This window comes from Aspergillus costaricaensis (genome assembly GCF_003184835.1).
Source record: "Aspergillus costaricaensis CBS 115574 unplaced genomic scaffold BO79scaffold_43, whole genome shotgun sequence".
NCBI classification, from domain to species: Eukaryota; Fungi; Ascomycota; class Eurotiomycetes; order Eurotiales; family Aspergillaceae; genus Aspergillus; species Aspergillus costaricensis.
This window is the reverse complement of record NW_020291843.1, coordinates 47,535-75,013: the sequence shown is the minus strand read 5'-3', so window position 1 is coordinate 75,013 and position 27,479 is coordinate 47,535. Positions and strand designations below refer to the sequence as shown.

Sequence of the window (27,479 nt, the reverse complement as noted above, 5' to 3'; positions counted from 1 at the left end):
TCCGCTCATTGATTCCTCCGGAGGTAGTGGAGTGTGGCATGGTTTTCCTCCCAAAGTTACTATAATCTGAATCAGGGGGGGATGTTGTGGTCGTTAGGTCTGCGACGTGTCCGTACACTACAATGTCAGGGACGCCACGAGGTCCAGTCTATAATGATCTAGACGACGCGGCTGGGAGATTTCATCCGAAGGACACCAAGCTGTCTGTTGCAGCTGCAGGCCAAGAAGCGTGTTGTTGATATTTCGGAGGAATAGGGATGGGGGACGCCACCCTCGTAACTGGTATTCCGGGTCTCACCGAACGGCAAGAGGGCGAGGGGCCATTGGTATGAAGAACCATCTATGTGACCCCGGGGAAGCAGTTTCCCGTGCCGACAAGGTTTGGCTGATACTGAGGGCGTTTGTGCTATTGCCCGTGGACACTCGTAGGTGCTTTGACTTGCCCGTGAGTGACGATGGATCGATCAGCCGTCTACCGAAAAGAGGCAACGGTCAGCAGCACTGAGGCCATGTAAGCTGTTCAAGTCGTTCTCGTATATGTCTCTAACTAGAATTGGGCCGCGGGCAGATGAGGATGGATGAAGGATGGATTTTCTGGAGGAAGGGCTGCAATGCTGTGACAGCGCCATCATACGGCAGCGTTCTGGCTAGTTGATATTTTTACGTTAGCACGAGCTCGATAACTCCATCTCCGACAGCTGTTTCTTTTGTCAGAAGGGGAATCATATCCATCCCTTCGTGGCAATGTGCCCTACTTCGACGAAAGACTTTCGCCGTGGCTTCCTGACGATTTCATCGACAACCAGGCAGCATCCATCGATCAGAATGTGAGATCCGGTATTCTCAATTATTTCATTCAACACGTTCAAAGGGATAACAACTGCTCAGGGCCATTTCCCGGGGGATAAAGCGACGAAATGTGAAGGGAAGGAGGAGAGGCGACCGGGGGAAACCGACATCATCGGAGTCGATCACCATATCCTACACACAAAGTGAGGCAATCCCCTGCTGCCACTTCACTATTGGAGCTGACTGGTAGATAACCGAATTTCATCCTCATTGATTGTGTGTCCCGATGGATGAATGTCCAGTTAGTCCACAAAGACCCTCCAGTCAGTCGATGGCAGAGGCTGGGGGTAGATCGCGACGGTCAGCAGAAAACGAATGGACCTCATGAGCCGGGTGACCTGCCCCGGAAGGTCACCGAGGGGGCCCTCCACAGCCTGGTTGGTGGCAACTATCTAGTAGTCCAGCTAGTAAGTAGGTGCGAATCGGCCGACGCAAGGATGGGGACGGCGGTTTCACATCGGTTCATCGTGGCTGATCACTCGCAGTTTTCCTTTCTCGGCCCCCTCCCTTCTCTCCACGAGCTACTCACCCCGGGCCTCAGCGACGACGATCATTGATGGAAGAACCATCGTCCATCTGTAACAACAAGGTACAAGGACCCTCCTCGACGGGATAAAGAGGGACGAGCCGAACGTGGGACACGCGGTCTCCGTGGGTGCCGCTCGCTCACGGCCAATGCAAGTTTCACTTCGGGAGAATGGCGGCCATACGCGACCGGGAGGCGACATTCATGTGCAGGACATCCGACACGGACACAACGGCCAATCCTGTGGCCGCTTATTACGTCGGCGGACCAGGCAGATGAGCGAGCGAGCGAGGCTTCGACCTGGGGATGAGTTCACACGGGCGCGGGGGACGGAGTGGGCCTGGATGAACCCCCCGGGTGCGTCGGGGAGATAGCTCTACACTGGCCAAAGAAGAGAAATACAGCTGTTGCCACTGAAGACATCATCGGGATGTCGTGGCATAGCCTCACTGTGAGTAATAAGATTTTGTAGCCGGTAGTTGCCTAACTATGTATGTAGACTTTGTACCCCAGCCTTGGCCTCGATGGTCGGCAGAGCTGCCTGATGAGAAAGTGGGAATTTCTATTTGATCATCCGCAGTGGGTAAGCAGACTTGATAGGAAGATAGATAGTGCGATTATAATCAACAGTTAGTAGTGCATAGAAGGGACGTATCTGGAGAGTGGAGAGAGATACAGTATCTATCAAGATACATACATACTCATACTCCGGTTTAGGGCCAAGACAGATCCACCGGCAGTGGTACCGGAGCCGGGCCGGGTTCCTTTCCGGTGGTTGGTTCGGGTTGAGGTTGGCCATGAGGAAACACATCGGGATTAGTACTGAGTCCTGAAAAGTATGGGGAAGAAGGAAACAAATCGGGGGGGGGGGAGTGTGACATTCTGATCCAATTGTATCATGGAACATCATGGAAATGGGGAAGCGACACGGGCTAACTGGCGAGCCCGTCTAATCCCCGGAATCCCGAGCTGGCTGGTTTGTCTTGATCGATCGTTTTCTCGGTGTCTCTCTTGCTTCTCCTCTTCGCTTCTTGCCTTGCTTACTGTTTGGTTCCGGGGATAACCATAGCCAAGCCCTAACACACTTGTTCTAGAAGGCGGGAAGGGGGAGCTGGAAACTTGAGAGGTAGGCAGTATGGAGTAGTACTAGTACTCCTGTCTACCGGCTATCTATCCAGTTAGATCACTAGTACTCGTGGGTAAGGGGTCCGGCTAACCGGCCAGGAACCGGATCAACGACCAAACCTTTCAACATATACTCACTCACCTTTTCCCTTATCAGTATATCAAAAGGGCATTATCAACCTTCCGTGTAAAAGCCGGCGATAATAATTATGAAATTCATAATCACCTAGTTTGGTCATATCGCCATCATTTCCCCAGAATTACCAGCGCCCTGGCCCTAACCCTACAGACTAGCATGGTTCCACGTGGTTGAGATAGAGCAGCCAAGGAGAAAAAAAAAAATAAAAGGAACGCCAATGCAACAGTTCATTAAACACTTATTTGATTCCATGTTGTTAGTTGTATAGTGGTTACGTTGGGTTCGGTACACCAAGGAAAAGAATGTAGCTGAAATCAATGGTCCGGTGAAGGTTAAGAGCCCTTGTCCAGATTCCTGTCAGATCGAGGCCCATTGTTGAGTCAAATCATTAACCAAGCGGATATGTAAACCAAAAACAATGAAAACCTCCCTTCGCTTCGGTTGTTCATATATTCATTCCATGATGGACAATAATTATTTGGAACCATTGCCCCTTCATCGCCCAGATCCTGACTCAGCAGCCAGCGTCTGCATGTCCTGATTTGAACTAGTGAACAACCCTTTTCAGTTAGCTTGGTTCTCGGAGCCAATCAGAAACATCTATGGGCCCCTCTCTCATTTTCCTCACTACTAATAAATTCTTTTCTCTTTTCAAATTGTTTTCGCCTTTTTGTCCGTTTTCGTCAATTTGCCTCTTTTACCCTCGCTTTTCTTGTTATTTTTCCTCCTCTTCATTATCATGATTATTATACATGGTACCTCTTCGGTTGTCATTATTACGATGAATAATGATTCATAATTGGTGCACACCGTAGTTCTAGAAAGAGCAACAGGAGATAACCAGCCTGAAAATATACACACTATTACCATCAGGTACACCGGGCTACGTAGAATCCACCAGCAACGGGGGCATCTTGGTTGAAAGCATACTTTTTTTTTTCAGAGTTCTTACCGCAATCAGATATTACTACACCAGTACCTACCTACCCATGGCACATGCATAACCGCAGCATTAGTTAGCCTGGTAGTCTAGTTAGCAGTCTAATAATTATTAAGTACGTACTAGCATTTGGAGATGATGGATGATTGATCAGGAAACGCCTGGGGTGCCCCAAACTCTATCCGCTTCGATGTTGCGACCGTCACCTCATGTCAAACAGTTCACCGTCATGGATTTCTCCAGGTAACGAGTTTCCGTTGGAGTGATCAACCCAGCGGGTGGTACTCTGGGGGAAATCCAGCCCGACTTCTCCAGTGTGATTCGCTCTGCCTTCCCAACTGAACCACCGGACAGACAGACTTAGTCTGCCTTTAACGTAAGGAGATTGATTATCGGGCTCGGGGATGGCTCCACCGCGCTGTGGCCACGGGCGAAACTTCATCCTCGTTTTTCCTTTTCCTTTCCCCCCCCCACAATCTGAGCGAAATGCAGAAAAAGCCTAAACCCGCATCTTCTTAATAATAACCAACGGTAGATAACTACGTGCTACGTGCTAGATACTACGGTGCACTCTACTGCTACTTTGCTATTTAGTCTACTAGTCAAGCAAAGGCCAGCCCATCCTCCACTCCCCGTCAGCCCGCCCATAATACGTATAGCCCTCCCCCGGTGTGTCTGTCTGCGGCCCTCCGCTACCATCAAACTTTCTATCTTTTTTTTTCTCTCTTTCTTTTCCCTTTCCCTTTCTCTCTGTCTTGCTCTTGTTTCTCTCTCCTCTCTTCCCTTCCTTTTTCTTTCCCTCTTCTTAGTGTAGCGCCTCTATCTTCTTTCCGCTTGACAACTTACAACCACCTCTCCGCTCCGCTCCCTTCTTCATCTCGCCATGGCTCCCACTACCCGGGATCCTGAGGCTCTCGCCGTCCACCACGACTCCGACATCATGGCTGATGAGCTGGCCGAGAAGAAGATCTCCGCCCATGAATCCCCCCCGGAAAATGACCCTTTTGGCAATGAGGAGTGTGGTGAGGTCAAGTACCGTGTCATGAAGTGGTGGCACTGCGGTATATGTAAGGTTCCTCGGGGCTTCTCCCCAAACCCAACCTCCATCAAGAGTCAAGGAACACCGTCTGAACTGATATGTGATAGTGATGATCGCGGAGAATATCTCCCTGGGAATTCTGTCCCTGCCATCGGCCGTGGCGACTCTCGGAATTGTCCCGTGAGTGCTTCCACTTTGTCAACTTTCATTCTATTCTGTACCCTCGCTAATATGCCTCACTCAGCTCCATCTTCCTCATCTTGGGTTTGTCTGGCATTTCCTGGTACACTGGCTATGTCATCGGCCAGTTCAAGCTGCGCTATCCCCAAGTCCACAGCATGGGTGATGCGGGAGAAATTCTTTTTGGCCGCATTGGCCGCGAAATCCTATTCTTTGGCCAATTGCTGTTCTGCATCTTTTTGATGTCAAGTCACATTCTCACTTTCACCGTGCTGTTCAACACCATCACTGGTCACGGCACCTGCACCATCGTCTTCGGTGTTGTCGGTTTGATCGTCAGCTTCATCGGTGCCCTGCCTCGTACCATGGGCAAGGTGTATTGGATGTCTCTTGCCTGTATGTCCAGCCCACCCCCTCTTTGCTGCTTGGTTCTCAGACCGAGACTGATCACCTTCTCAACAGCTTGTACCAGTATCACCATTGCCACGATCGTCACCATGGTGGCCATCGCCGTGCAAGCACCTGATCATGTTCAGGTTGACATCACCACCCATCCTAGCTTCTCGACCGCTTTCCTATCAGTGACCAACATCGTCTTCGCCTTCAGTATGTCCTTGTGCATGTTGTTCTCTTTTCTCGGAGCGTCCTTCCTAATCCTTGCTCTGCAGTTGCTCACGTGGCCTTCTTCGGATTTGCCTCGGAAATGGAGGATCCTCGCGACTTCCCCAAGTCGCTGGCTATGCTGCAGGTCACCGATACGACCATGTACATCGTCACCGCCATGGTCATTTACCGCTACGCCGGTCCGGATGTTGCTTCCCCGGCTCTGTCTTCTGCCGGTCCGCTGATGAGCAAGGTTGCATACGGTCTTGCCATTCCTACCGTGAGTGTCTCCTCCATGTCTCGTTTTATTTTGCATACTAATATACTCTCGGTGGTAGGTGATCATTGCCGGAGTTGTATTCGGTCATGTCGCGTCCAAGTATATCTACGTCCGCGTCTGGCGCGGCTCCCCCCAGATGCACACCAACAGTCTTTCAGCTGTCGGATCGTGGGTCGCCATTGCACTGGGCGTGTGGGTGATTGCTTGGATCATTGCCGAGTCGATCCCCGTGTTCAATGATTTGTTGAGTTTGATCGTATGCTTTTCCCTTAGCCCCTAAGGTGCGGTAAACGTGTTGTCGCTAACGGATGTTGTGATGGCAGAGTTCTCTCTTCGGTAGTTGGTTCAGTTGTAAGTCCCCCTTCTCACCTTTTCCCCCTTGTCTGTGGAATTCTAGGCTTATCGTTTCATCTCAGACGGACTCCCTGCCATGTTCTGGTTGGTCATGAACCGTGGACAGTATACTGCCTCGCCCAGAAAGATCTTCCTGACCATTGTCAACCTGGTCATCTTTGCCATTGCTTGCGCTATTGTATGTTGTCAACCTATTTATTCCCGTCCTACCATTGTACATGGATACTAACAAGACCAGTGCGGCTTGGGTCTTTACGTCTCTGGCAAGGCCATTCACGACAGCTCTTCCTCTGCGAGCTGGACGTGCGCCAACAACGCCTCCACCTAAGGGCGGGTTGAGTCCTTCGGGGACCCGGCGGATTCCTCACGGGATCCACCCTCGCCTCCCTCTCTGCTATTCTCCCAGATTGAGCTGGGCTGTTCTGGGATATTCAATATTGCGGTGTTGGAATTGGTGTTTGATGGGTCATTTTCGATGAGTTCCGAGGAATGCTTTTTCATGTCATGATTTTGTTTTGCGTCTATGGTTTCGTTTTCTCCTCTAGCCGGCATCTACTCGTACCTACTACCTGTCTGTTTATTGCATGTTATTTCCCTCCCCCCTGTGTACGGAATGTATATACTACTGCTGCCATTATTACTACTACGACTATGACTACTACTCTATCCTGGTTGGTCCACTCCGGTGGGTGGCTACTGCTGGGTGGAAATGGATGCAGAGATTCTCTGCGGTGCATTGCGTCGCGTCGCGAAAATTTGGTTCTTGCATTTGGGCTTAAAGAAAACAGCGCGCGAGTCTTTGATACATCTAGAAATATAAACTTAGTCACGATGAAGGGTTGTTGGGCACTAGGGCTGATGTTACTATGAAGTACTACCTTGCAGGTTCCGCAATTTGTCCAGACTTGTTCGGATTCTCCTGTTTCCAACGACCTTGTTTTAGGCTTCATCTTAGCGGTACCTAGCACGCCACCAGTCCAGCCGCACCCGATGAATAGCCGCTAATACACCACAATGGCTGATCTCCCACCTGATCCTCGTAGCAGCAGGCGTCCTTCGGTGCTGCTCCGACTGGCTGGTCCTGAAAGCATTGTCGGCGCCGGCCACAACCCTAATTCGTCTGCCTGACGGGCAGTTTTGTTAGTGGAGGGTTCAGGGACATATTTGGGGCACTAGTAAGTCTGGGCAGGGGCAATGGTGATGGCGGATTGGAGGAGTGAATTGGTGCCGAAGCCGAGTGGGGAGCTATTTCGTTAGTGTGTTGGTTACCCGGAACATCGTGCATGTGAGAGAGCATTCAGGGTAGAAGCTGACAGAGATACACACTCACCTTGAAGATGGGTTCGAGTTCAAAACAGCAAGGTGTCATTGTACTTTGATGAAATAGAATCAACCTGCAGCTTCAGCATAAGCGACAGAACAACCCTCCGCAGATTACATGCACAGATTTAACTCATCCCCACGCCAACCCTCACCTTCGTCTCTCTCTCTCGCTCTCTCTCATATGCGCGCAGACCAAGTGCATCCCTTCCGCAACATGCCGGGTGGGTCGCTGTCCCACTGAGGAAGAACTGTTCAAGACTTTAAATAGTCCCCATGGTCCAACGCAAGAGAATCGGTCATGGAAGCTTCTCCTCCACTTGTCAGGCCATGTCTCGCCGATGTGCTGATTGACAAAGGCGTGGTTACTGGTCCAACGTTATAGCTAGCATTTCCACCCCCGCCAATGCGGCGTCGCTGCCTGTTGATTATCCAGGCAATCGTCCTGCTAGGCCTGCTCGCTGCATTTTACCTCACACAATTACAGTCCCAGGCGATTCTACAACAAGACCCTGGCACGATCAACCCTCTCAAGGTTGCCATTCCACAGACAGTCCATCAACTCTTCATCTCGACACCAGGATCCCACGGATCCAGCTTCTATCCGGATAGACATAGCATCTCGTGGCTCCAATCAGGATGGAAAGTCGAGTACTGGAGGGAGTCTTCCTGCTACGAACTTGCGCAGGAACTCGATGATACTGGGTCATACTCAGCCACATTCCAAGCCCTACCCGCTCCTATCCTTAAATCCGACCTTTGCCGCTACTTGATCTTATTCGGGCGGGGTGGGATTTACAATGACCTCGATGTCCAGCTTCTCCAGCAGTTGCCGTGGCCAGTCATGGGTGCAGTCAATGATGGTGTTGATAAACCACCCGCTGTGATTGTGGGCCTGGAGGGCGATGCCGCCACAACTGGCCTGCCTCGATCTCCGCAGTTTGTTCAGTGGACCATGGCATCCGTTCCTGGTCACCCCATCTTTCGTGACGTGTTGCAGTCCATTGTTGACCGCACAGCCCACTATATCTCCACTCAGACCGCAGAGACTGATGCAGATATCGACGTGATGGGCTGGACCGGTCCCAGTGCGTGGACAGATGCGGTGCTGGGATATCTACAGTGCGATGATGAGCAGATTCAGCAGCTCCGCGATCTTCACGAGGTGGTTCGCGCTCGCGACGTGATCATTCTTCCGCGACGATCCCTTGCTGTCCTCCAGGGCGAAGATCAGACTGCACCAGATGTTCTGGTTAAGCATTATTTCTCGGGAAGCTGGAAGACGTGTGCTCGAGAATGGCTTCGCTGGCTGTGGCCGGGGGGTTGTTAACTCCTGCAGGTCATAAAGAAAAAAAAAAAAAAATGAAAACCCGGTGGATTTAATGATTTGATTGGTTTGAGAGTACTTCGATTACATTCGTAGTTATACAATCGTCTCGCTCGTCATATCAACTGATAGCGGGTCATATTAGTGGTGGCAAGCCGTCGTAGGGTCGCCTTCCTCAAAATTCGTGGACAAGAAAGCGTATCCTTTTTCATTCCTCCCATCTCACGATGTCACTCGATCAAAACATCTGATCGGATACATCTAGCCCTCGATCAAGTTCGTCCGCCTCCTTGCGCAGTACCTCCGCCCGGAATTTTCGGAAGGCCGTCTCGATTCTCTGCCTTCGATCGGGATCCGCCGTGATGCAGCGACTTCCACTCCATGCTCCTCCCAAGAAACCTACAGTGGGGTGATTACTTAGTAGAAGCCCTCCAAATAGGATATTGAGATCGTTCAGATGCAGAAACCTACCAAGTTCGCCGCCTAAGAAGAACCCTCCCGCGCTAGCAAAGAAATAGGTGGTGAAATCACCCAGGGTGGTGGGTTTCAGCAGGGGAGTGATATCTGGGATAGGCTCTGTTTTGCAACAATGTCAGTATACAGCATTCTAGTAGAAGGAGCACTGGAATTAAGTGAATACCAGAACGTCCGCCGGCAAAGACAACGTGGGTAGGCTTTTCGCGGGCGCGAAAGACCTCGAAGAAGGCCTTGCGTGAACTTCTTAGACGGAAAGCAGCATAGAGACCGAGTCCGAGACCAACGGCTGAGCCAATTGTCGTCCACCAGGCGACCTTTTGTGTGGCCGTGGTGAGAGCGTCGCGGTCTTCAGAGCGCAGGTCATGCTGCAGATGCTCCTCCGCCAGACGGGCGAGCTCGTTGTTGCGGCGATTGCGGAGAGCGGGGTAAAAGTCAGGCATGGTCAAATTAAGATAGGGGTAACTATAGACAAAGGGTCACTACTAGTATTGGAGTATAGAGAGGGATAATGATCAGTGACAGACTTTATAGGGGATGGATGAGGGTGTAGATAGACCAAAGCAGGGCGGGGGCAGGACACGTGATGACGTCATGAACCGGGGTTTTGTTCTGGATGATCAGGTACTACTAGTTATATGACATTTTGTTTGTCTTACATGTTATGTTAGATCAGAAATACTCCAGTCATATCACTGAGTGTCTTAGTGAGCCCAACTGTCGGGGTATCGTTGTTGCCGAGTCACGAAGTCAATTAAGCCCAAAGATAACGAGTTGATCAGTCAATTTATGATTTACGCGACGCGTTTCTTGATCGTCAACTTTCACCGTCTTTCTAGTTGGCAGCTCAGGTACAGGGACTAAACTTGCTTTTCTCTCTGATCTGGTGCCAATGTTCCCATCTTCTTTGTCTTTCCTTTCCATCTCTATTGTTTCGGCGGCCTTAGGTGCTGCTGGTCCCGTTACCTCACTTTCCTAGTAACTATTCTTGAACACCATGGTTCGCATTCAAGACCTCCCCCAGGAGCTGCTTCTGCAGATTTTCTCCTCCGTTGCCCATAGCAATCCTTCCAACCCACAGGATCAGACCACCAGATTTTTCGATGAAAGCACCAAGACCCAGTCCCAACAACCCCCTGCCGATAGACTGTTCCCACGCCCTCCTTGGGTCGCCGAGTATGAAGATGATGAGACTGATGAGACTGATGAGGAGATTCCGGGGGACAATGGGAAGGGAGGGAGCGCACAGATCCAGGAGATCATCGACTTGTACAACTTGTGTCGGGTGTGCCACTTGTTCCGCGAACTCGCCCAGCCCCTGCTGTTCGAGCATGTTGACTTGTCTGGCTTCCCTGGCGATCTGCGAAACCTCGTCTCCCTTACCCGTACCGTCCTCCGCCGTCCTAGTCTAGGCGAACATATCCGCAGCCTCCCCGTCCTTCCAGACCACGATCATCATGTCTTTCATCAAAGCCCGCAGCCCCTAACCGCCAACGACCGAAAGCTCTTTACCTCATCCATACGTGACCTCCGCTTAGACAAGGAGGACGAGCGCGACTGGATGAGTGTTTTGAAGGAAGAGGAGTTCGACTACAGTCTTATGGTCGTCTTGCTTATCCTGAAAGCCCCAAACCTCCGCATGTTGACATTGGCGGGAGGTTACTTTGCCATGAAGCCACTCGAACAAGCTTGAAATCGCCATCCTGCCATATTGTCGAAACTCGAGGACCTGTGGTTTGAAGGCGACGACCTCCTCAAGGGCTACCCGCTCGCTTTTTATGAGGAGATGATCAGTCGGCTCCAGTTACGCTTGATAGATATTGAAGAAGCCCACCTCAGTGACGACCTGTTCCCCGCCTGCTGGACTCCACAGTCTCTGACCATGAACCGGATCGGCCTACACCTCTGCCATATCGATGCCCCCTCTGTCACCAAATTACTCCGCGCATGCCGCACAGTGACCTCCTTCACTTACGACAACTTTACCACGGACCCCGAGGACCAGCCTCATAACCTCCGCCCCGTTCGCGAACCCACCGCCCCCGAACTCAGCGCCGCGCTCCTACCCCACAAGGACAGCCTAGAAGGCTTGACAATGACCTGGAACCGCGAACCCTGGGAGCGAGAGAACATCCAGGATTATGTGGCCCGCCAGGCGAAGATCGGCTCGCTGCGCGACTTCTCCGTGCTCCGGCGACTGACCGTCCAACAAGCTTTCCTGCCGCCGCAGCCCCAGTTCCCTCCCACACTCGAAGAGCTCACCGTCGAAGACTGTAACATTCCGGTCCGTGGTTTGGCCGAGCATCTGGCCCAGGAGCGTCGCCAGGGACGCCTTCCCGCACTCAAGAGCGTCAAGATGCTCGCCGTGGACATCACCGACCCCGTCAAACTCCCGGGTCAGCAGATCCCATTTGGCCAGACGCCGGAGCAGTGTTATACTACTATCAAGGACCTGTTCAAGGATACGTCCGTCGATTTCACCATCCTTCCTTATCCGGACTGTCCGCAAAATATCGCTGGCGACTCCGACCTCGACGACTACTCTGATGATGACCCCTACGATATGACTGATGAATATGGCTTGCTGGGTCTCCGCGAAGGGGGGAACAGCATATTCCAGGCGATGCAGGCACAGGGGGACCAATACATGGATGATGAGTTCGACGAGTGAAGATGATGACCGAGCGAGTTGATGACGATGTTCACGAGTAATCTGGAAAATGTATCACCCTCATAATATCTATATTTGACTAGGCTGGATCTAGACTGGGCTGGATTGCCTCAAACTTTCGGATTGTTGATGGGCCTCGTTACAGGCCATGGGAAATCTGGCACGTATCTTTCGGAAATCAATTCTGGCTTTCTGGCAGTGAACTTTCCTTTGGCGGAGCAAACTTTTCAGGGCAACATGATCATGGGAGCTGGGGAGAGCCAGTCTTGATCCTTCGAGTGCAACCCTACACGCCACACAATTCACTTGCTGCAAGGCCCGTCATTGCCTCCGTTTACACATCGACGGCAGCATTATCATCATCATGGCAACCTGTCGACACGAAGATAACATCGATAGTATCCTCGTTGTCCTCATTCCAGATATAATCCCCCGAGACCTTGAGACCGCGATAATTCGGCAACGGAGACGGAGGCTCAACCTGAGCAAGCCCTAACGTCACAGCAGTTCCCCCATGAGGCCGCTTATGCGCCCGATATCCCTTGAAATGCAAATAGTACCAGTACCCGCCGAAGCCAGGATAGGTGTAGCCGCCTAGATTGGTGGCTACCCAACTGCCCCCATTCGTCTGGGTACTGCCCTGCGGATCCCAAAGGAAGAACTTGCCGCCATCGCGCACTGCATAGTTCCAATCTGCATCGGCGGGGTTTGGAAATGACCGTGTGTTCCAAACTTGGAAGGTTCGTCGTGCGCTTCCAAACTTGTAGTAACTGTATACGCCGCCGTCTGAGCCGAGTGTCTTGCCGCTATTGACATCTTTGATATAGTAGCATTCACCGTAGTGGATGCCTAGGCTGCTGGTGGCTGGCCATTTCTCATACGCGAGGGTGTATTCAACATCGTCAGCTGCCAGTGGCGTAAGATCAGGCAGGGGAGGGGTGACTGGTGGTCGCAGTAGATTCGGCTGAAGGGCTGGGTAACCGTAGACCTGCTTGAAGAGTGCCGTGGTCGTAAGGACGATCAAGGCCCAGGCCAAGAAATCAGACATGCTGATCATGTGTAGATGTAGGTTGCAGTGTAGCTGCTCAAGTACAAGGGCGTCTGCAGGGCACACACCTAGGGGTATGGGGGACGTGCGATAAGCACATGCTTATATAGCAAGTTAAACCTTCTGCACCCTACTGCGAACATGGACAGTGTGTCGTAATCGTCACACCATTGTCTGGAGGACCGTGGATGATGCGCAGATTACCTGCCATTGATCCTTTGGGCAGAGGTTTGCCATCGTGTAACAAGACTATCGTAGGCGAAGTATAAAGGCCAACTTAAAGTTAAAGAGCTATATGTACTGGCCAATGCTGTTGCAGGGCTGGGAATGGCTGGTTGGAGAGGCAGGTCGGGGCTGTTCTGTTGACAATGTGACTACGATGGTGGACTGGAAGGCTTAAACCTACTACACTTGCACTTCGGACCCGAGTCTCACATGCCCGCAGAGCGCTTGCGAGAAATGCTATGAGGCGTTCAACCGATGGCTTCGCGGGGCGATTCGGCAAATGTAATAGCAATCACATCGACAGAAGGTCTCGCAAGGCCACAGAGACGATATTGACAGCAGATCATCGGCGCAGTATCGTGGAGTCGACCTGAAGCTATCCTGCACACCAGTGTAGGGTTACTGGGTGGGGTAGAGGCTCTTAAGGTTTAAACAGGTGCAACAGAGTAGAATTACAGTTTACAATCACCCAATTGTGACGACGCAACCATCGGTGCGTTTCCGGGAATCAAGAGCAATTCCCGGCACGAAGAACCCTGTCAGATGTTGGGATTAAAGGATGGCACTTGCGACACTGTAGTATCCCATTCCCAGGCCGCCCGGAGAGAATTCTGTGCATGGGTGGTAGTTAGTCCATGGATCTGCTCGGTCTTGAGCAAGATATCGAACAGGGCCTCTTGCTCCCTTCTATCGGTCATGCGATCACCACCTGGTATTTATTAGTCAGTCAGAGAATCTCTTTGCCATGAAGAAAAGACAGCATACACATGGATACTCCCATGCAGGCGGAAACGAGTGCTGGAGCGGTTTTGTTAGAGATGGCTATCCCACAAAGACTGAACACATGGTGCTTGACCTCGGACTATCGCAGTTAGCGAGCAGACTCGACTACCGGCAAAGTTGTACATGCAATACCTCTCTTCGTGCGATGGCTGCCTTACGACCAGGCCCAAGGCGGGGCACTGTAGGGTCGAATACGGCCAGGAGAAGACGGGCAAGGTGCCAGTGTTGAATACCCGTGACTGTAAGCGTCGTCAGTGTCGATACATCTGACCTTTGAAGTCTACCCCTCACCGATGCAGTCATCCAAGTACCACAGAACAGGAAATATCTCCCCCTTGACAGTGTTTGGGGGTCGACAATACAAGGGATCGAAGGTAGGCGGAGTCAGAGCTTGCCATTGCTGGTTGTAGGCACACAGTTCCTCATATTGCGACCGAATCTGGCCTTCCTCGCCATAGCAATACCGGAGCACATCGACACAGTGCAGCACTACTCGGTTCGCCCAGGTGGGATCGTCTGTAGAATCCAACTGTCGATAGACAGACCCGTCACAGCAGCTCAGATCGAGCTCGGCGACACGCTGTTCGAGAAAAGCCTTGTGAAACTCTTGTCGGATGCCAACCCAAAAGGCCGCCAGTTGGAGTCCACCACAGCGCAATGCAGCGTGGCCCTGAGCGTTGAGGAACACTTGGGTGCCATGCAGATGGGTTTTCCCGTCAACTCCAGCCAGGGCCGCTGTGGCTCATGCTTGTTAGCAATTTAGACATAGAAAGGCAGGTGAACGAGCCGACTAACCGTCGAATTCCTCGTAGAAACGCAGGATGACGGACGCGGCCAGGAGGTCCACGTTATGAATTTCCGTGTCATCTGCTGACATCAGATGGGAAATGCAGAGAGACTGGTAATTGAGGGCCATTCCATCCCCAAGATTGGGGAGATGTCTCCCCGCAAAGGCGACCGGGCGGGTCCCTGTGGATTGCCAGCGGCCGAGGTGTCGTGCAGCTGCCGAGTAGACAGCGTAGAGCAAGGCTGGACACTGAACCGCGCGATCGGGCATTACAAGGGCAAAATGTTTACCAGCATCGCAGGAATCGAACTGCATCCAACAAACTCAGGGGCTGCTTTTGCTGAGGATTGCGATAGTAGACCTTACCCATGGGGCCAGCTCTTCAACAAAGTAGCGCATCAGGCATGCTTCCTGCACGGCCCGATCGGACCATATCGACGGTTCCGGGAATTGAGAAGAATAGTCCATTAGGCTGGCATTATATCGGTTAGAATCTAGTAGACTTTGCACCGCCATGGCTGAGTGATCTGTAGTAAGCTGTTGATCCAGGTCAGATCGCAAAGGGTAACTGGCGGGGTTATGCGGGGTGAGGTCACGGGACCATGATACCCCCCCCCACCAAGTTGACATTTCAGGGACCATCTCTTGTTTGAACCACTCTCTATATTGTCTATCGTCTATCGTTATGTATCTATGGTCTATAAGCTCCCGCTGTCCATTCACAACCGGGAAGAGCTCTTCAGCTTAGCCTCCAATCTCTGGCCGATCTGTGGCTCCACCCGGCTGAACATGGCAATCGTGGCCTTCTGGATCTCCGGCACCACTCCCTCCAAGGCTTCCGCCACGTTGTTTACCCAGAGGCTGCGTTCCGCCTCATCGAACACGTTGTTCCACAAGGCACGGGGCTGCACAAAGTCCTCCTCGTCCACGGGGATCTCGTTGAGACCCAGCACCGCGCCGGAGCGCAGCCACTCGTGGTGGCGCACCTCCTGCACCGACTGGCTGAACACGCCAGGGGTCAGGGTGCTCTTGATGTAGTTCGGGTCGCCACCGTAGTTGCGGCCCATGGTGGCCAGACCGTCACGCTCGTAGGGCGCATACACGGGGCAGATGGCCCGGTTGGGCGGCAGCTGCGTGTAGTTGACTCCCAGACGGTAGCGCTGGGCATCGGGGTAGGCGAACATACGCGCTTGGAGCACTACAGAGGATTAGTTCCACTAATCATCTACATCACACAATTTGAAAGGAGAAAGCTTACTAGGATCAGGGGTCACGGCGATACCCGGCACCAGGTTGGAGGGCGAGAAAGCGGCCTGCTCGATCTCGGCGAAGAAGTTCTCGGGCTGATCGGCCATCATTAGCACGGCGGCACTAATAGAAAAGTAGGACTGTGCTCAGAACACTACTTACGTTGCGGTTCAGAGTCATCTCGCCGACCTCGATCAGAGGGAAGTCCTTGTGCGGCCACACCTTGGTGATATCAAAGACGGCGCGGCCGTAGGTCTCAGCCTGCTCGGGCTCCATCACCTGGATGTAGAACTTCCACTTGGGGTAGTCACCGCGCAGGATGGCTTGGAAGAGGTCCTCGTTGTGGAAGTCGGGGTTGACACCAGCCATGCGAGTGGCCTCCTCCGGGGTGAAGTTGTGGGAGCCCAGCACAGGTCTGAAGTGGAACTTGCAGTAGCGGAATTTGCCGTCGTGACCCACCAGCTTGAAGGTGTGAATACCGAAGCCGGTCATGCGGCGTGCGGACTGGGGCAGACCGCGGGAGCCGAAGACGTGCATCAGGGTGTGGACACTCTCAGGCTGGTTGCTGTGGAAATCCCAGTACTAGATACCCAGTTAATTCAGCAAGGTCGACAATCAGGATGCTGGTCTGAAGAGGTTGAACTTACCATGTTCATGTCGGGAAGACCGGTGGTAGGGTGCCTCTTATGACTCCGGTTCAGGGAGGGGAAGCGAACGGGGTCACGAACGAAGAAGACGGGCTACTACAGGTGAGACGATGTCTCATAGGTCCACGAGAAACGAGTCAACTTACCACATGGTTGCCGACAATGTCGTGGTTGCCCTCCTCGGTGAAGAATTTGACGGAGAAGCCGTGTACATCACGCACGGTATCTGCGCTACCCTTCTCACCACCGGTGGTACTGGCGCGGAAAAGCACCTTGGTGGTCTTGCCAACTCCGTTGAGGAACTTGGCGTGGGTGAGGTGGGACATGTCCTTGGTGACGCGGAATTCACCCCAGGCACCATTACCCTTGGCGTGAACAACTCTGTTGAATGAATTGACGAGGTTAGTGGACGAAAGTGCCGATGAGCGGTGGGTCAGCCGGAAGGGCGGCCGTACCTCTCCGGAATCCGCTCCCGGTTGAAATGGGTCAACGTCTCGATCAGCAAGGTATCACCCAAGGTGGTGATGGCACCGCCGCCAAAGGTCGGCAGGGTGGTGCTGACGGAGGGGTTGGGCAGGGGTTGACCTGGAGGCACATTGTTAGAGGAGACATTGGACAGATCAGAGAAAGGATACGTGTCACCTACCCTCGGCAAGGGTGTAGACGGGCTTGGACATGATGATGGACGTGAGATTAAAGTTTCCGGGAATAAGGGAGGATGCGCTAGTAAAGCTATCCGCGAGGAGGATCCAAAGGGGGTCAAAGAAGATGTCCACAGAGCCGGCTCTGAGGGATGGGGTTTACGGTGCACACGAGAAGAGGAAGAAAAGAGTCACTGAAGACAGAAATAAAAAGAAACATCCTGACGCCGAAAAGCCCCCAAGATAAAAATTTTCCCTCCCGGCCGCCCTTTAGCGCCAAAAGTGGATGAGGCCGTATCTAGGACCCGACGGTTGGTGACAGCTCGACATCCGCTGGGCCAGATCTAACTGCTAACAGTATAAATTAGATAACTCGGGCCAAGTTTAACCAGTTTAGGGCTTGTCCCCTCATGAGGGGTGAGGGGTTCGTCGGCCCGTGAGGGGTTTCTTTTGCGTAAGTTTGCTTTCCCGCCCTTCCGATTGGTCGGTGAGCCGGAGCCTCTTCTGTAGTCACATGACGGTCATCAAGCACGTGCCCGGCTCCCATCCGAGGAACTGCCGAGAAATAATCAGCGGAAGATAGGGAAACGGGAAGATAAGGTATTCGAGATACAGTGGACAAGCCAGACAGCTTAATGTGATTTGAGATATTCGTGTCATATCTCTTATATGATAGGCAAAGATCACTAGCAGTATCCACCGAACTCAGTAGTTTGCATGCGGACAGCCCCTGAAGTTTAAAAAGCAGAGTCCAAGATATATGTTCACTACCTCACGAGTTGAACGATAGGCTTATAATTATAGCAGAAGTACTGCTATTGGTTACAATTACCGGCCACATTCGCTTCACATATTGCGGAGACAGCTCATTGTTCATCAGTATCTGTTCCTCTTCGAGCAAATTATAAGATTTAGGGAAAAAGGCATAACTCAGATCGATGCGTTATAATATCGGGCATCGGGCGATGTCAGCATAGCAGAGAGTGTGACCGGCAACGATCTTCTCTATATCAACTTTAACACGTTGGACATGGTCACAAAGTCATGGAAGGGTCAGCGGTGTGTGAGCCCTAGATAAGGCCGAGGCCTTCTCATAAACCGCCTAGCCTGCCCTTTCTGGCAAGCTTAGCAGCATGATGCCGGCTAGAGCACCCTGGTAAGATCAATGGGAAATTGTGGTTATGGCCAGTATGACGATGCATGCCAAAAGACGATGCGAAGGTGTCGTGTACATGGAGAAAAGTGTTACCCCGGGATTCACGACAGGTCGAAAGTGACCCGTGCCTGACACATTTGGGGAATGCCGATCTTCTGTAACCCATGAAGTCATGTAACTAGTCTAAAATGTGGAGCATGCCAAGGTTAGACTATGGTAGCAGATTAACTCATCTTCTCTATTTATATTTGCCACGCCATGCAAGTCGGCGTGCCTATGGAGTCACTGTGAAAATGTTTATGAGCACCATTTGATGCTGAGATAGAGCGGTACTTTGAGTGGTATACTTGCGTAATTTCCCTCACCCAACTTTACGGAAGCTTGTAGTCAATGAAATGAGGATGTTTGTATGTCACACCCTTGGCATAAAGCTATCTGAAACAGAAAAATCACCCACAAGCAGAACGGCTTCATCCGTTAATTTGTACGATAGAGATGCACATATGCTCGTGTCAAATGTCACAGCCAAGTGGCATTATAGGATGTCTTGTCGCAAAGGATCATCATTGGCATGAACAGGCTAACTGTAGATGATGCAAAATTACCTACTTCAACGTTAAAGATCACGTGACGTGAATTGAAAATAGTGCCTTTTCCTCCCATTGTCCAGAATGGAAGAAACACATAGGAATCGTGTTCAGCAACCTTCACAATGATGTCGGGTTGATGTTCCGCCTCAAATAGTAAAGGCTGTACCTTCTGTGCCGAAGGACCTCGGCTCCACCCCACGGGGACGGGAACAAGGATCACCAAGAGGGGCGATCTATGCCAATATGAGTGGGGAAGGGGCAACAGACTTCTTAAGAGACGATATGGGTTAGTAGTCCTCAAAAATAGATCGTGGTGGAAGAAGCCTTTAGAACGCGGATTCTGTGACGGACTATCTGTGAGAGTACCACCAAACGCAAAAGAAATTCGGAAGCATGTGCCATTACATGAACTACCAGGCCCTCCGACTGAGTCCGACAGCCTTACTCCTCCTCGTATCACACACTTTCGACAATTGCTTAGTTTGTGATGGTAATGCACTGACCTATACCCGGACTTCTGGCCGACTTCCGAAGGCTGTTGCGGACCGCCGAGTGGAGCCGATAGAGTTGTATGAACATTACTTACCGTAGCTATTCATCATATAAGCAAGCCATTGTCCGATGGTAGTTGTAGGTCTCTTTCCATATTCTTGATTACCTTGATCAAATATAAAATACGACTTCAACATGACGGTCCGATACTTGAAAAGCAAGTCTCAACCCCCGAACTCAGCTGCGACACCTCAGGTGGACGTGAGTAGCGTTGTAAAGGGGGTAATCGACGACGTTCGTGCCAATGGAGATGCAGCAGTCCGCAAGTACTCGGAGAAATTTGACCGCTGGTCGCCAGCCTCGTTCAAACTCTCCCATAATGATATAGATGCTGCCCTGGCGGCCTGTTCGCCCCAAACGATTGCCGACATCAAGGAGGTGCAGAAGAACGTTCGTGCCTTTGCGCAGGCCCAGCGAGACTCTATTCGCGATTTTGAGTATGAGATCCAGCCGGTAAGCCTATCCAGCTTGTGAAAACTAAATGAAACATATGCCTGTGAAGCGCCACTGACCAGTTCAAGGGAGTGCACCTGGGCCAGAAAAATCTTCCCATCAACAGCGTTGGAGCGTACGTGATAACCCAACTACTAATTGTTGAACCCTATACTTATCGATGACACCAGGTACATCCCCGGAGGACGCTACCCGCTGCTAGCATCCGCCCACATGACGATTCTGACGGCCAAGGTGGCTGGTGTGCCTTATGTGGTTGGCTGTACTCCCCCAATTGCCGGCCAGATCCCCCATGCCACGGTGGCCGCGATGCATCTGGCTGGAGCCGATGAAATTCATCTGCTTGGCGGGGTTCAGGCGATCGCGGCGATGGCGGTGGGCACAGAGACCATCCGAAAAGTGGACTTCCTCGCGGGACCGGGAAATGCATTTGTCGCGGAGGGGAAGCGGCAGTTGTTCGGCGAGGTGGGCATCGACCTCTTCGCAGGCCCGACGGAGATTCTGATCGTCGCCGATGAGACGGCCGATCCATTCACGGTAGCGACTGACCTTCTGTCACAAGCTGAACATGGGCCGGATTCGCCGGCTGTGCTCATCACGACCTCGGAGCGCGTGGGACGGGCAGCCATCGACATCATCAACCAGCTGCTTCCGAATCTATCCACGCGCGAGCTGGCGGGCACATCGTGGGACCGGTTCGGGGAAGCCATCCTGGTGGACTCCCTCGACGAGGCGTGGCGACTGGCGGATGAGTATGCAAGTGAACATGTGCAGATCTTCACCAAGCGGCCTCGTGAGGCACTAGAGAAGATGACAGCGTATGGAGCGCTTTTCTTGGGGGAAAAGACATGCGTGTCGTATGGCGATAAGGTCTGGATTCCGCCGTAGGAAAGCTTACATGGAAATTTGGAAGGCTGCTTCTAACGTATGCTATTTTTCAAACAGGTCATCGGAACGAACCATGTCCTACCCACCAAAAAGGCAGCGCGGTATACAGGAGGTCTTTGGGTGGGCAAGTATCTGCGCACGGTGACTTACCAGGAAGTGACTAGTAGCACCGCCAGTGGGGAGCTGGGTCGGCTGTGTGGTCGAGCTGCAAGGGCGGAGCAGTTTGAGGGCCATGCGCGCTCGGGAGATCTACGGGCCCAGAAGTACCTGGGGGATAAGTATGACTGGATTGCCTCGTCTGATCAAGCCAACTTGTGAGAGATGCTGGTGGGTACCCTTGATGGCCAAGGACCGTCGTCGTACACTGGCCCTCTTGAAGGGTGATCACGTAAATAGTTAATGTCAGATAAGCAAACTGGGAACAATGGTGTGAGAAAATTATTCTGAGCATGATCATTCAAAGATTCATCTAGGAGCCGTGACTCTAGGATGTACTTTCACAATTCGAGTGCTCACAATAATCGACAAAGTGACTGATTGGGAAGCATGATTAGTCATGTCATGTAGTTAGTTATGTATCCCCGAAACTCGGCCCGAGAGAGCCAATCGCCGACCCCCCTTTCTTGCCCCAGTTTTGATGGCCGGCACCGGCGATCCATCGAAAAACGCACCATCGCTGAACGTGAACAGAGAGGTCCAAGAGAGGAAATCCGTCTACAAGATACATGAATAATACACCATACTCTGGGAATTGAATGTGCTGCGCAAACAATTCTTTTCAAGTATCACACCTCCAATAACGCCCCTTGGAGAGCACCGCCGTGGGAAATCGCTTCAACGATGGCGGCACAACGATCGTCTCTCCTACCCGCGGATATGATAGAGTCCCAGCTGGCTATCATTGATCTTCTCACGGCCATGTTTCCGGGCCCGGGCGAGCTGGACTTGCCCGAATCTACATCGCAATGTGTGGATCAACTACGGGACTGGTGTCAAGATCCATCGACCGTGCCGATGGGAATCCCTGCCAGCCTCTTGCTGGGAGTGTGTTTGCCGCTGGAGGACGGCGGGAAGACAATCCAGGTCAATGTCTCCATTCCCTTGTACTATGATGGCCCTGCACTAGATCAGCCACCACCGGCGAAGTATACACTGCGCCAACCAGACTGGATGTCCAAGGCCGAGGTCGCTGCGCTGGCCGCTACGATGCCGCAGGACGACGTCTTTACGGCCTTGGACCATGTTCGTGAGGAAGCGACGCGGTTCTTGGAAGCCCAGCCAACAGAGCCGGTGGATCTCCCACCGAGTCAGTCAGGATCAGGGCCTCTGGTGCGGGTTTGGTTCTACTTTCCTTCCCTATCTACGCGCAAGAAGCGGGATGACCTGGTGCATCACGCGGCAGGTTATGGGCTCACTGGATTTGTGTTGGCGGGCAAACCAGGCGTGTTGTGCCTGGAGGGGACATCGCAGAATATAGATGCGTACATGAGCTTCATCAAAACGCATTCCTGGGGGGATATTCCCAGTCATCAGAAAAAAGTCAGCGAACGATTTCGCGAGACGGAAGGGGTGCAGCGGGTATTTGAGGGGATGGAGGAGATCACGGATTCCCTGGGAGAACGCAGCGGGCAGCGAGCCAACCGGGGGGATATGCAGGCCCTGGAGGCGTGGCTACAGGCCCGCGGATTGCAGCATGCCTTTGAACAGGTGATCTTTTAGACATCAAACTATGAATGTAATTACGACTACTTATTTAGCTATCTCCAGTGTCGTGCGTCTCTGTGTAAGCAGCCAGCAGGCCGCCGTCGTGCGATACGCCTCCTCGGACCTGAAAGCCGAAAGTATTGTCCAGTAAATGCGATAATCTTGTCAGCTGCAATTGATATCGTTTTCATTCTACTATCTCTACAGCTGTATGGCATTATGGACATGCCTCGGCCCTCTCCCGCCGCTGACGAGGAGCCCTTCTGGGACCCGTCGCATCACGACCTGCGTGGCATGCCGCAAGCAGATGGTATACCATCGTTAATATCATGGCCTTTCATCTTCGCATTGACTTCCAACCATTAAGAAAAGCATTCTGTCCGTAATGGCATAGATGAATTTTTAGATGAGTAATCGGCACATTCCGTGCCGCCCGGTGTCGGAAGCGTGGCTTGCCCTGCACCGTCATCCGCAGTCTCCAAATGTTGCTCGAAAACGATGCTGTATCTGTTGGAGACGTTCCACAGCGAAGTAGACAAATTGAATTGACTGGATTATCTCCTGGAAAACTATCTAATGCTAATATGCCGCTATTCGTGGTGTTCCGCACTCGAGAATCACCTGGAAAAGGAAATGTATCCCTAGCGCAGGTAACCAATAATGGTGCTAAGTATCAATCGTCTGGGAGCATTTCAGACACCAATATTTCCTGTCTTGACCCCAAAACAACTCTAGGCGTATGTGTATATTATTTCAGTTCTTATATATATGACATGGCATCTTGAATAAAGCAGTGAAAAAAAATTGAACAAAAAATCCACTTTGGGTATCCTTGTATGCATATACCCCGTCGCCACAACACCACCATCATCCCTCATTGATGACCAGCAGGCTCGCTACACACTTCTAGCAGCGCTTTCAATGCCGTCTGAATATCCGAACCACTGTAGGAAATACCGACTATATCGCCTGCCTTTCCACCTGTGTCTGGGAGATCCTCGTAGACACAACGCTCAAGTTCAAACATGTTCTTCTGCTCCGGAGGCAAGTTCTGCATTGGCGTAAAAGACAACATACCAGAAGGTCCATGGATCATGCTCAAGTCAATGGTAGTCAGACATGGAAATAGGTCACGATGCTGACAGAGGTACGTTAGCCACTGCGGCGTCAAGCTCGTCACTGACCGCAGACTAAGCTTCTTCAGATTTGTTCGCGAGTTACAGAGGAGCCGAACGAGATCTTCAGCTTGCATCGCAGTTCCCCAGATACTGATCCGTTCCAGGTGATCTAGAGCTGCAATGGACGCACTCAATTGTGAAAAGAACTCAACGGCGAGATCGGTGTATCCGAGGCCAAGATGTAGTTTGCGGAGACCAGTCGCACTGAGAATCATGTCCATCACGAAAGTATAGTTCTGGGGGGTCAGTTCCTGCTCTAGGTGCAGGTTGTCCAAGGACTTCCAGCCCGTCTGGAAGGCGGCATTGCTATAGAGTGACTTTGGGAGACGTGCAATGTCCATGACTTTGGAGGTGTAATTCATGCCCTTGCCATACCAAAAGAGCTTAACCGGAAGAGAGGCGTCCGCGATGAGGTCAAGGAGGATGCACGCGACATCGTCAGGATTGAAGGTCGGGCTGTCGTGGAGGTCCGCCTTACTTTGGGGTTGTGACAAAATGGGCGATAGGATAAAAGATCGGCAGTTCACCAATTTCTGTGTCAGATCATCCCGCAGCCGCCGGATCAAGGGCATGTCTAGGGGACATCGGAGGTGGCCAGCAGCCGTCCAGTGCCAGTCCATGTTCTCCCCCAGTCTCGGCTCCGGACTCAGGATTACCAGGTGTTGAATATAACCTCGTATCAGCTGGTTCTCGGCCAGCGCATGCAAGTGGTTTAAAGAGTGTGCGGAGAAGTCTGTGTAGTACTCCGCGTACCGTTGCGCAAAACACCGGTTGGTGAGGTGATGAGCGGCACGGCAAGTCCCTCGGAGCGCGGCCAAATCTTGCGTAGCAAGCTCGTGGCAAATCCTCTCAACCATCTCCAACGGAAGAGTAGATAAACGGGAAGGCTTGCACATCATCTGCTCTGAAATAGACTCTAACATTGCGTTCATTCTTTTGGGGTACAAGGAGAAAGGGTCACGGCCAGGCGCGGTCGCGTATGCTTTAAAGGGAGCGAGATGGATGCAACAGGGTCCTTGGAAGTACCTTGGAGGCACACGGCGATCATTGAAGCGTCGCAACCACCATCTACCTTGACCCCACACCCAGAAGAGAAAAGCATCATCATCGCGTGGGAATCGTTAATACCACTATGATATCAGCAGAAGACCCCAGGGAAAAAGTGACTCTAGAGGTGTGTAGCGTCACTTCTGGTTCCTTAACATACTATGTGGTTTAGCATTCAGCCTGCTAGCACTTCTTAAACAACCCTCTATCAGCTAAAATGTATCCAGCATCACTATCAGTTATTTGATAAAGTGATGGGCCCCCAGCAAGAGATGGGCATAATCATCAATCGCTGGCTTGTTTCACCCACACAATGATATTGTGGCCTCAGGCAGCAGCGCAACTCAACGATCCTGACACGGGATATCCTAGACTGCCGTCCCGACAAATCGTATTTTAATTGATCACTATCGGTCGATACTATAAGATCTATGAGGAACATTGTTAGCCTGCAGCTTGCCATCTTCATGTCATGTAAGGGCGATATTGGTAGGTAAGAGAGACTGCATTACTCACATGGGGTGTTATGGCAAGACCCCGGCATGACAATGACAGCGATGGGAAACCACAAAATAGATGCAATCTTACTCTAATGTCACCGGCAAAGACGCAAGAGCGTTCATACTATCCGTATGTAACTTATACCAGCATCCTTTCGATGATGATGGAGCTATGCCCCGTAGTTGACCTAACTTCTCCTCCGTGGGTCATGGTGAGTGATTGCAGCAACGCCCACAAGTTCCAGGTTTGTCTAACTTAGACCCCACCCAGCAGAACATATGCATAAATAATTGACTTGTGACACTAAATTTATCCCGAACAAACGTGGAGTTGCTGTTCCAGCATTGTCGCTGGCGTGGTTCATCCCAGTGAAGCGTGGTGGGTGATGCAACATGGGGGCGGTATCAACCACAACCTGATTTGTCCAGTCGGCTAATCTCCAGGCTGGAAATGTGACCATCAAGGAACCCTTCACCCGAAGCAGAAGGTCGAGCGAGTCGGCTGGCAGGGCTGAGAAAGCTTGATTGCGGGGCTGAAGTCAGCACTAACTCCAGGCAGACGCGAAAGTGTACTAGTGGTTGCAAATATACCCGCGTTCCGGCCGAACGAGGCTAGAGAATCTGGGTGCTGCTTAGCTACAACTTATGTCCTTAGGAGGACATCCTTATTCAGCACTAGTATCTCACGTACATTTTGTAGCAGCACGGGAAGAACCTAAGTACAGACAATCGAGTAGGAGTAAGCCGAGCTACTGGAAAATCGAAGTCATTCGTGATATTGTGGTACCTAAACGCCGTCACTGCGTTCCAATATCGGCGCTGAAGGTGTTGAATTGTTGTAGAGTGGGGATGTATAAGAACTAGATACAGCGATGCGCACATGAGCAGGGGGGGATTGGTCCTTTGTTCCTTGTCCCCCACAGACCCTAAGCCAATAAGGGGTGACCCTGTCATGCCCTGGAACTGTTTCGCTTTTGGCTAATCCGAACTACCGCAGTCAGCCTTTCCAGTGTGGCCTAAACGCGTCCATTCATAGAGAACATCACATATTTCGTCTTCCTCTTCTAAAGCTGCCAGATCAAGCGGCTTACTACCTTGGGCGTCTTCCACGCCGGGGTTTGCACCATGCTCCAGGAGCCAGTTCACGGCCGGGAGATTTCCTTGGTAGCTGGCCGCATGAAGGGGAGTGCCGCCGAAATGTAGGAATGCAGGATAGCCGAATTCGTTCACGTCGGCCCCACGCTGTAGCAGGTGCTCCATGATTGGTATGGCTCGTCCATCCTTCCTACATGCAGCATAATGTAACACATTACTGGTGCGGATATTGGCACCGTGTTCAAGAAGGAGGTCAACAATCAATGGGCTACTTCGACGGGACGCCATACCAAGGACTGCCCCTGAGCCCTTCGTAGGGGACCGATCTGGCTTCTCAAGGTCATTGAATGACTGGGCATTCGGGCAGCCGAAGGTGGGGTCGGCACCTTGTTCAAGGCACCAGTGAACGAGCCGTTGGTCGTTCTTCTTCACAATGTGTCTGTTCTTTTGGTTAGTCCATGTGATCACCAACAGGCAAGCAAAGGATACCCACACAAGTGGCACTGTATTAAGGGGATGTAGCCGAGTCTCAAAAGTGAGTCCGTGGTCTAGCAAGGCCTTGACTGCCTCAGCCGAGTGTACTTCATCCACGACGCTGGGAGACTGGGGCTTGGCGCCAGCGTTTAGTAGATGGCGCATAGTGTCGATGTGATCGCCCTGGGCAGCTTCCCTCAAGCCCATGGTCAGAACCTCTCGGTCTAGAGCCTTGGCCTCCTGATGTTTCTTAACTTGGGCCAAGTCACCATGACGGCAGCTCTCCAGGAAGGGCTGATGAACCTCCTCCAGCACCTGAAATGGAAGTGACATTGTGCGTGATTAAACAAATGTAACTGATTTTTGGAATGATGGTGAGGAGGGTGAGGGAGTGAGGCTTTGTTGGGTTTGTCAAATCCGTGAGCGGCGGCCGATGAAGGCCCGGGGGGGGGGGGGGGCGGTGGATGTTGCGGTGGAGAAGCTAGGCGTGGGGGCTGCAGCAGCTACAGCCATGGACCTTTCGGCATGTAGGCAAAGATTCCAGGCAAGATGTGGTTAAGCATGCTTCTGGGGGCCAAAGAGCAATATAGGCCATGTCGCTGGTCGAGTGGCCAGTCAGTATAATGAAGGACTTTT

At 51.9% G+C, this 27,479-nt stretch overlaps 12 protein-coding genes across 12 annotated transcripts; 6 read left to right on the top strand and 6 right to left on the bottom strand.

Annotated features, from left to right (window-relative positions):
- Positions 1–455: 455 nt before the first annotated feature.
- BO79DRAFT_221841 (uncharacterized protein) lies at positions 456–2,164 on the top strand (the record flags this gene model as incomplete). The annotated part of the gene is made up of 7 exons (XM_025683535.1): positions 456–511; positions 767–827; positions 1,092–1,256; positions 1,468–1,732; positions 1,780–1,826; positions 1,875–1,958; positions 2,093–2,164. 7 exons carry the CDS (start codon positions 456–458, stop codon positions 2,162–2,164), a joined length of 750 nt encoding a protein of 249 aa, XP_025535023.1.
- Positions 2,165–4,462: 2,298 nt separating this feature from the next.
- Positions 4,463–6,608, top strand: BO79DRAFT_203169 (putative amino acid transporter; the record flags this gene model as incomplete). The annotated part of the gene is made up of 9 exons (XM_025681697.1): positions 4,463–4,646; positions 4,726–4,798; positions 4,863–5,194; positions 5,261–5,404; positions 5,467–5,681; positions 5,740–5,937; positions 6,005–6,032; positions 6,098–6,213; positions 6,274–6,608. 9 exons carry the CDS (start codon positions 4,463–4,465, stop codon positions 6,361–6,363), a joined length of 1,380 nt encoding a protein of 459 aa, XP_025535022.1. The 3' UTR covers positions 6,364–6,608.
- Positions 6,609–7,728: 1,120 nt separating this feature from the next.
- Positions 7,729–8,685, top strand: och4 (putative alpha-1,6-mannosyltransferase subunit (Hoc1); the record flags this gene model as incomplete). Its single annotated transcript, XM_025687707.1, has 1 exon — positions 7,729–8,685. Exon 1 carries the CDS (start codon positions 7,762–7,764, stop codon positions 8,683–8,685), a length of 924 nt encoding a protein of 307 aa, XP_025535021.1. The 5' UTR covers positions 7,729–7,761.
- Positions 8,686–8,920: 235 nt separating this feature from the next.
- BO79DRAFT_158842 (uncharacterized protein) lies at positions 8,921–9,599 on the bottom strand (the record flags this gene model as incomplete). Its single annotated transcript, XM_025678922.1, has 3 exons — positions 8,921–9,081; positions 9,154–9,258; positions 9,323–9,599. 3 exons carry the CDS (start codon positions 9,597–9,599, stop codon positions 8,921–8,923), a joined length of 543 nt encoding a protein of 180 aa, XP_025535020.1.
- A 554-nt stretch (positions 9,600–10,153) lies between these two features.
- On the top strand, positions 10,154–11,827 carry BO79DRAFT_232567 (uncharacterized protein; the record flags this gene model as incomplete). The annotated part of the gene is made up of 2 exons (XM_025684240.1): positions 10,154–10,814; positions 10,899–11,827. 2 exons carry the CDS (start codon positions 10,154–10,156, stop codon positions 11,825–11,827), a joined length of 1,590 nt encoding a protein of 529 aa, XP_025535019.1.
- A 334-nt stretch (positions 11,828–12,161) lies between these two features.
- On the bottom strand, positions 12,162–12,626 carry BO79DRAFT_108157 (uncharacterized protein; the record flags this gene model as incomplete). Its single annotated transcript, XM_025677905.1, has 1 exon — positions 12,162–12,626. A coding segment is annotated over one exon (465 nt), but the record flags the coding sequence as incomplete, so codon positions are not given.
- A 984-nt stretch (positions 12,627–13,610) lies between these two features.
- Positions 13,611–15,186, bottom strand: BO79DRAFT_203167 (uncharacterized protein; the record flags this gene model as incomplete). Its single annotated transcript, XM_025681696.1, has 6 exons — positions 13,611–13,809; positions 13,866–13,962; positions 14,016–14,122; positions 14,175–14,618; positions 14,679–14,979; positions 15,037–15,186. 6 exons carry the CDS (start codon positions 15,184–15,186, stop codon positions 13,640–13,642), a joined length of 1,269 nt encoding a protein of 422 aa, XP_025535017.1. The 3' UTR covers positions 13,611–13,639.
- A 203-nt stretch (positions 15,187–15,389) lies between these two features.
- On the bottom strand, positions 15,390–17,242 carry BO79DRAFT_275871 (catalase; the record flags this gene model as incomplete). Its single annotated transcript, XM_025687706.1, has 7 exons — positions 15,390–15,868; positions 15,929–16,013; positions 16,081–16,500; positions 16,566–16,658; positions 16,712–16,946; positions 17,021–17,150; positions 17,212–17,242. 7 exons carry the CDS (start codon positions 17,240–17,242, stop codon positions 15,390–15,392), a joined length of 1,473 nt encoding a protein of 490 aa, XP_025535016.1.
- Positions 17,243–19,639: 2,397 nt separating this feature from the next.
- BO79DRAFT_158874 (histidinol dehydrogenase family protein) lies at positions 19,640–21,163 on the top strand (the record flags this gene model as incomplete). Its single annotated transcript, XM_025678925.1, has 4 exons — positions 19,640–19,957; positions 20,020–20,072; positions 20,128–20,827; positions 20,903–21,163. 4 exons carry the CDS (start codon positions 19,640–19,642, stop codon positions 21,161–21,163), a joined length of 1,332 nt encoding a protein of 443 aa, XP_025535015.1.
- A 406-nt stretch (positions 21,164–21,569) lies between these two features.
- Positions 21,570–22,874, top strand: BO79DRAFT_248291 (DUF1115 domain protein; the record flags this gene model as incomplete). Its single annotated transcript, XM_025685705.1, has 3 exons — positions 21,570–22,552; positions 22,603–22,628; positions 22,757–22,874. The coding sequence occupies exons 1-3, from the start codon at positions 21,686–21,688 to the stop codon at positions 22,872–22,874; spliced, it is 1,011 nt and encodes a 336-aa protein (XP_025535014.1). The 5' UTR covers positions 21,570–21,685.
- Positions 22,875–23,423: 549 nt separating this feature from the next.
- Positions 23,424–24,775, bottom strand: BO79DRAFT_275869 (uncharacterized protein; the record flags this gene model as incomplete). The annotated part of the gene is made up of 2 exons (XM_025687705.1): positions 23,424–24,641; positions 24,767–24,775. The coding sequence occupies 2 exons, from the start codon at positions 24,773–24,775 to the stop codon at positions 23,424–23,426; spliced, it is 1,227 nt and encodes a 408-aa protein (XP_025535013.1).
- A 1,446-nt stretch (positions 24,776–26,221) lies between these two features.
- Positions 26,222–27,233, bottom strand: BO79DRAFT_275859 (ankyrin repeat domain-containing protein). Its single transcript, XM_025687704.1, has 2 exons — positions 26,863–27,233; positions 26,222–26,808 (listed from the first exon to the last, which is right to left on the bottom strand). Exons 1-2 carry the CDS (start codon positions 27,174–27,176, stop codon positions 26,253–26,255), a joined length of 870 nt encoding a protein of 289 aa, XP_025535012.1. The 5' UTR covers positions 27,177–27,233; the 3' UTR covers positions 26,222–26,252.
- Positions 27,234–27,479: the final 246 nt, after the last annotated feature.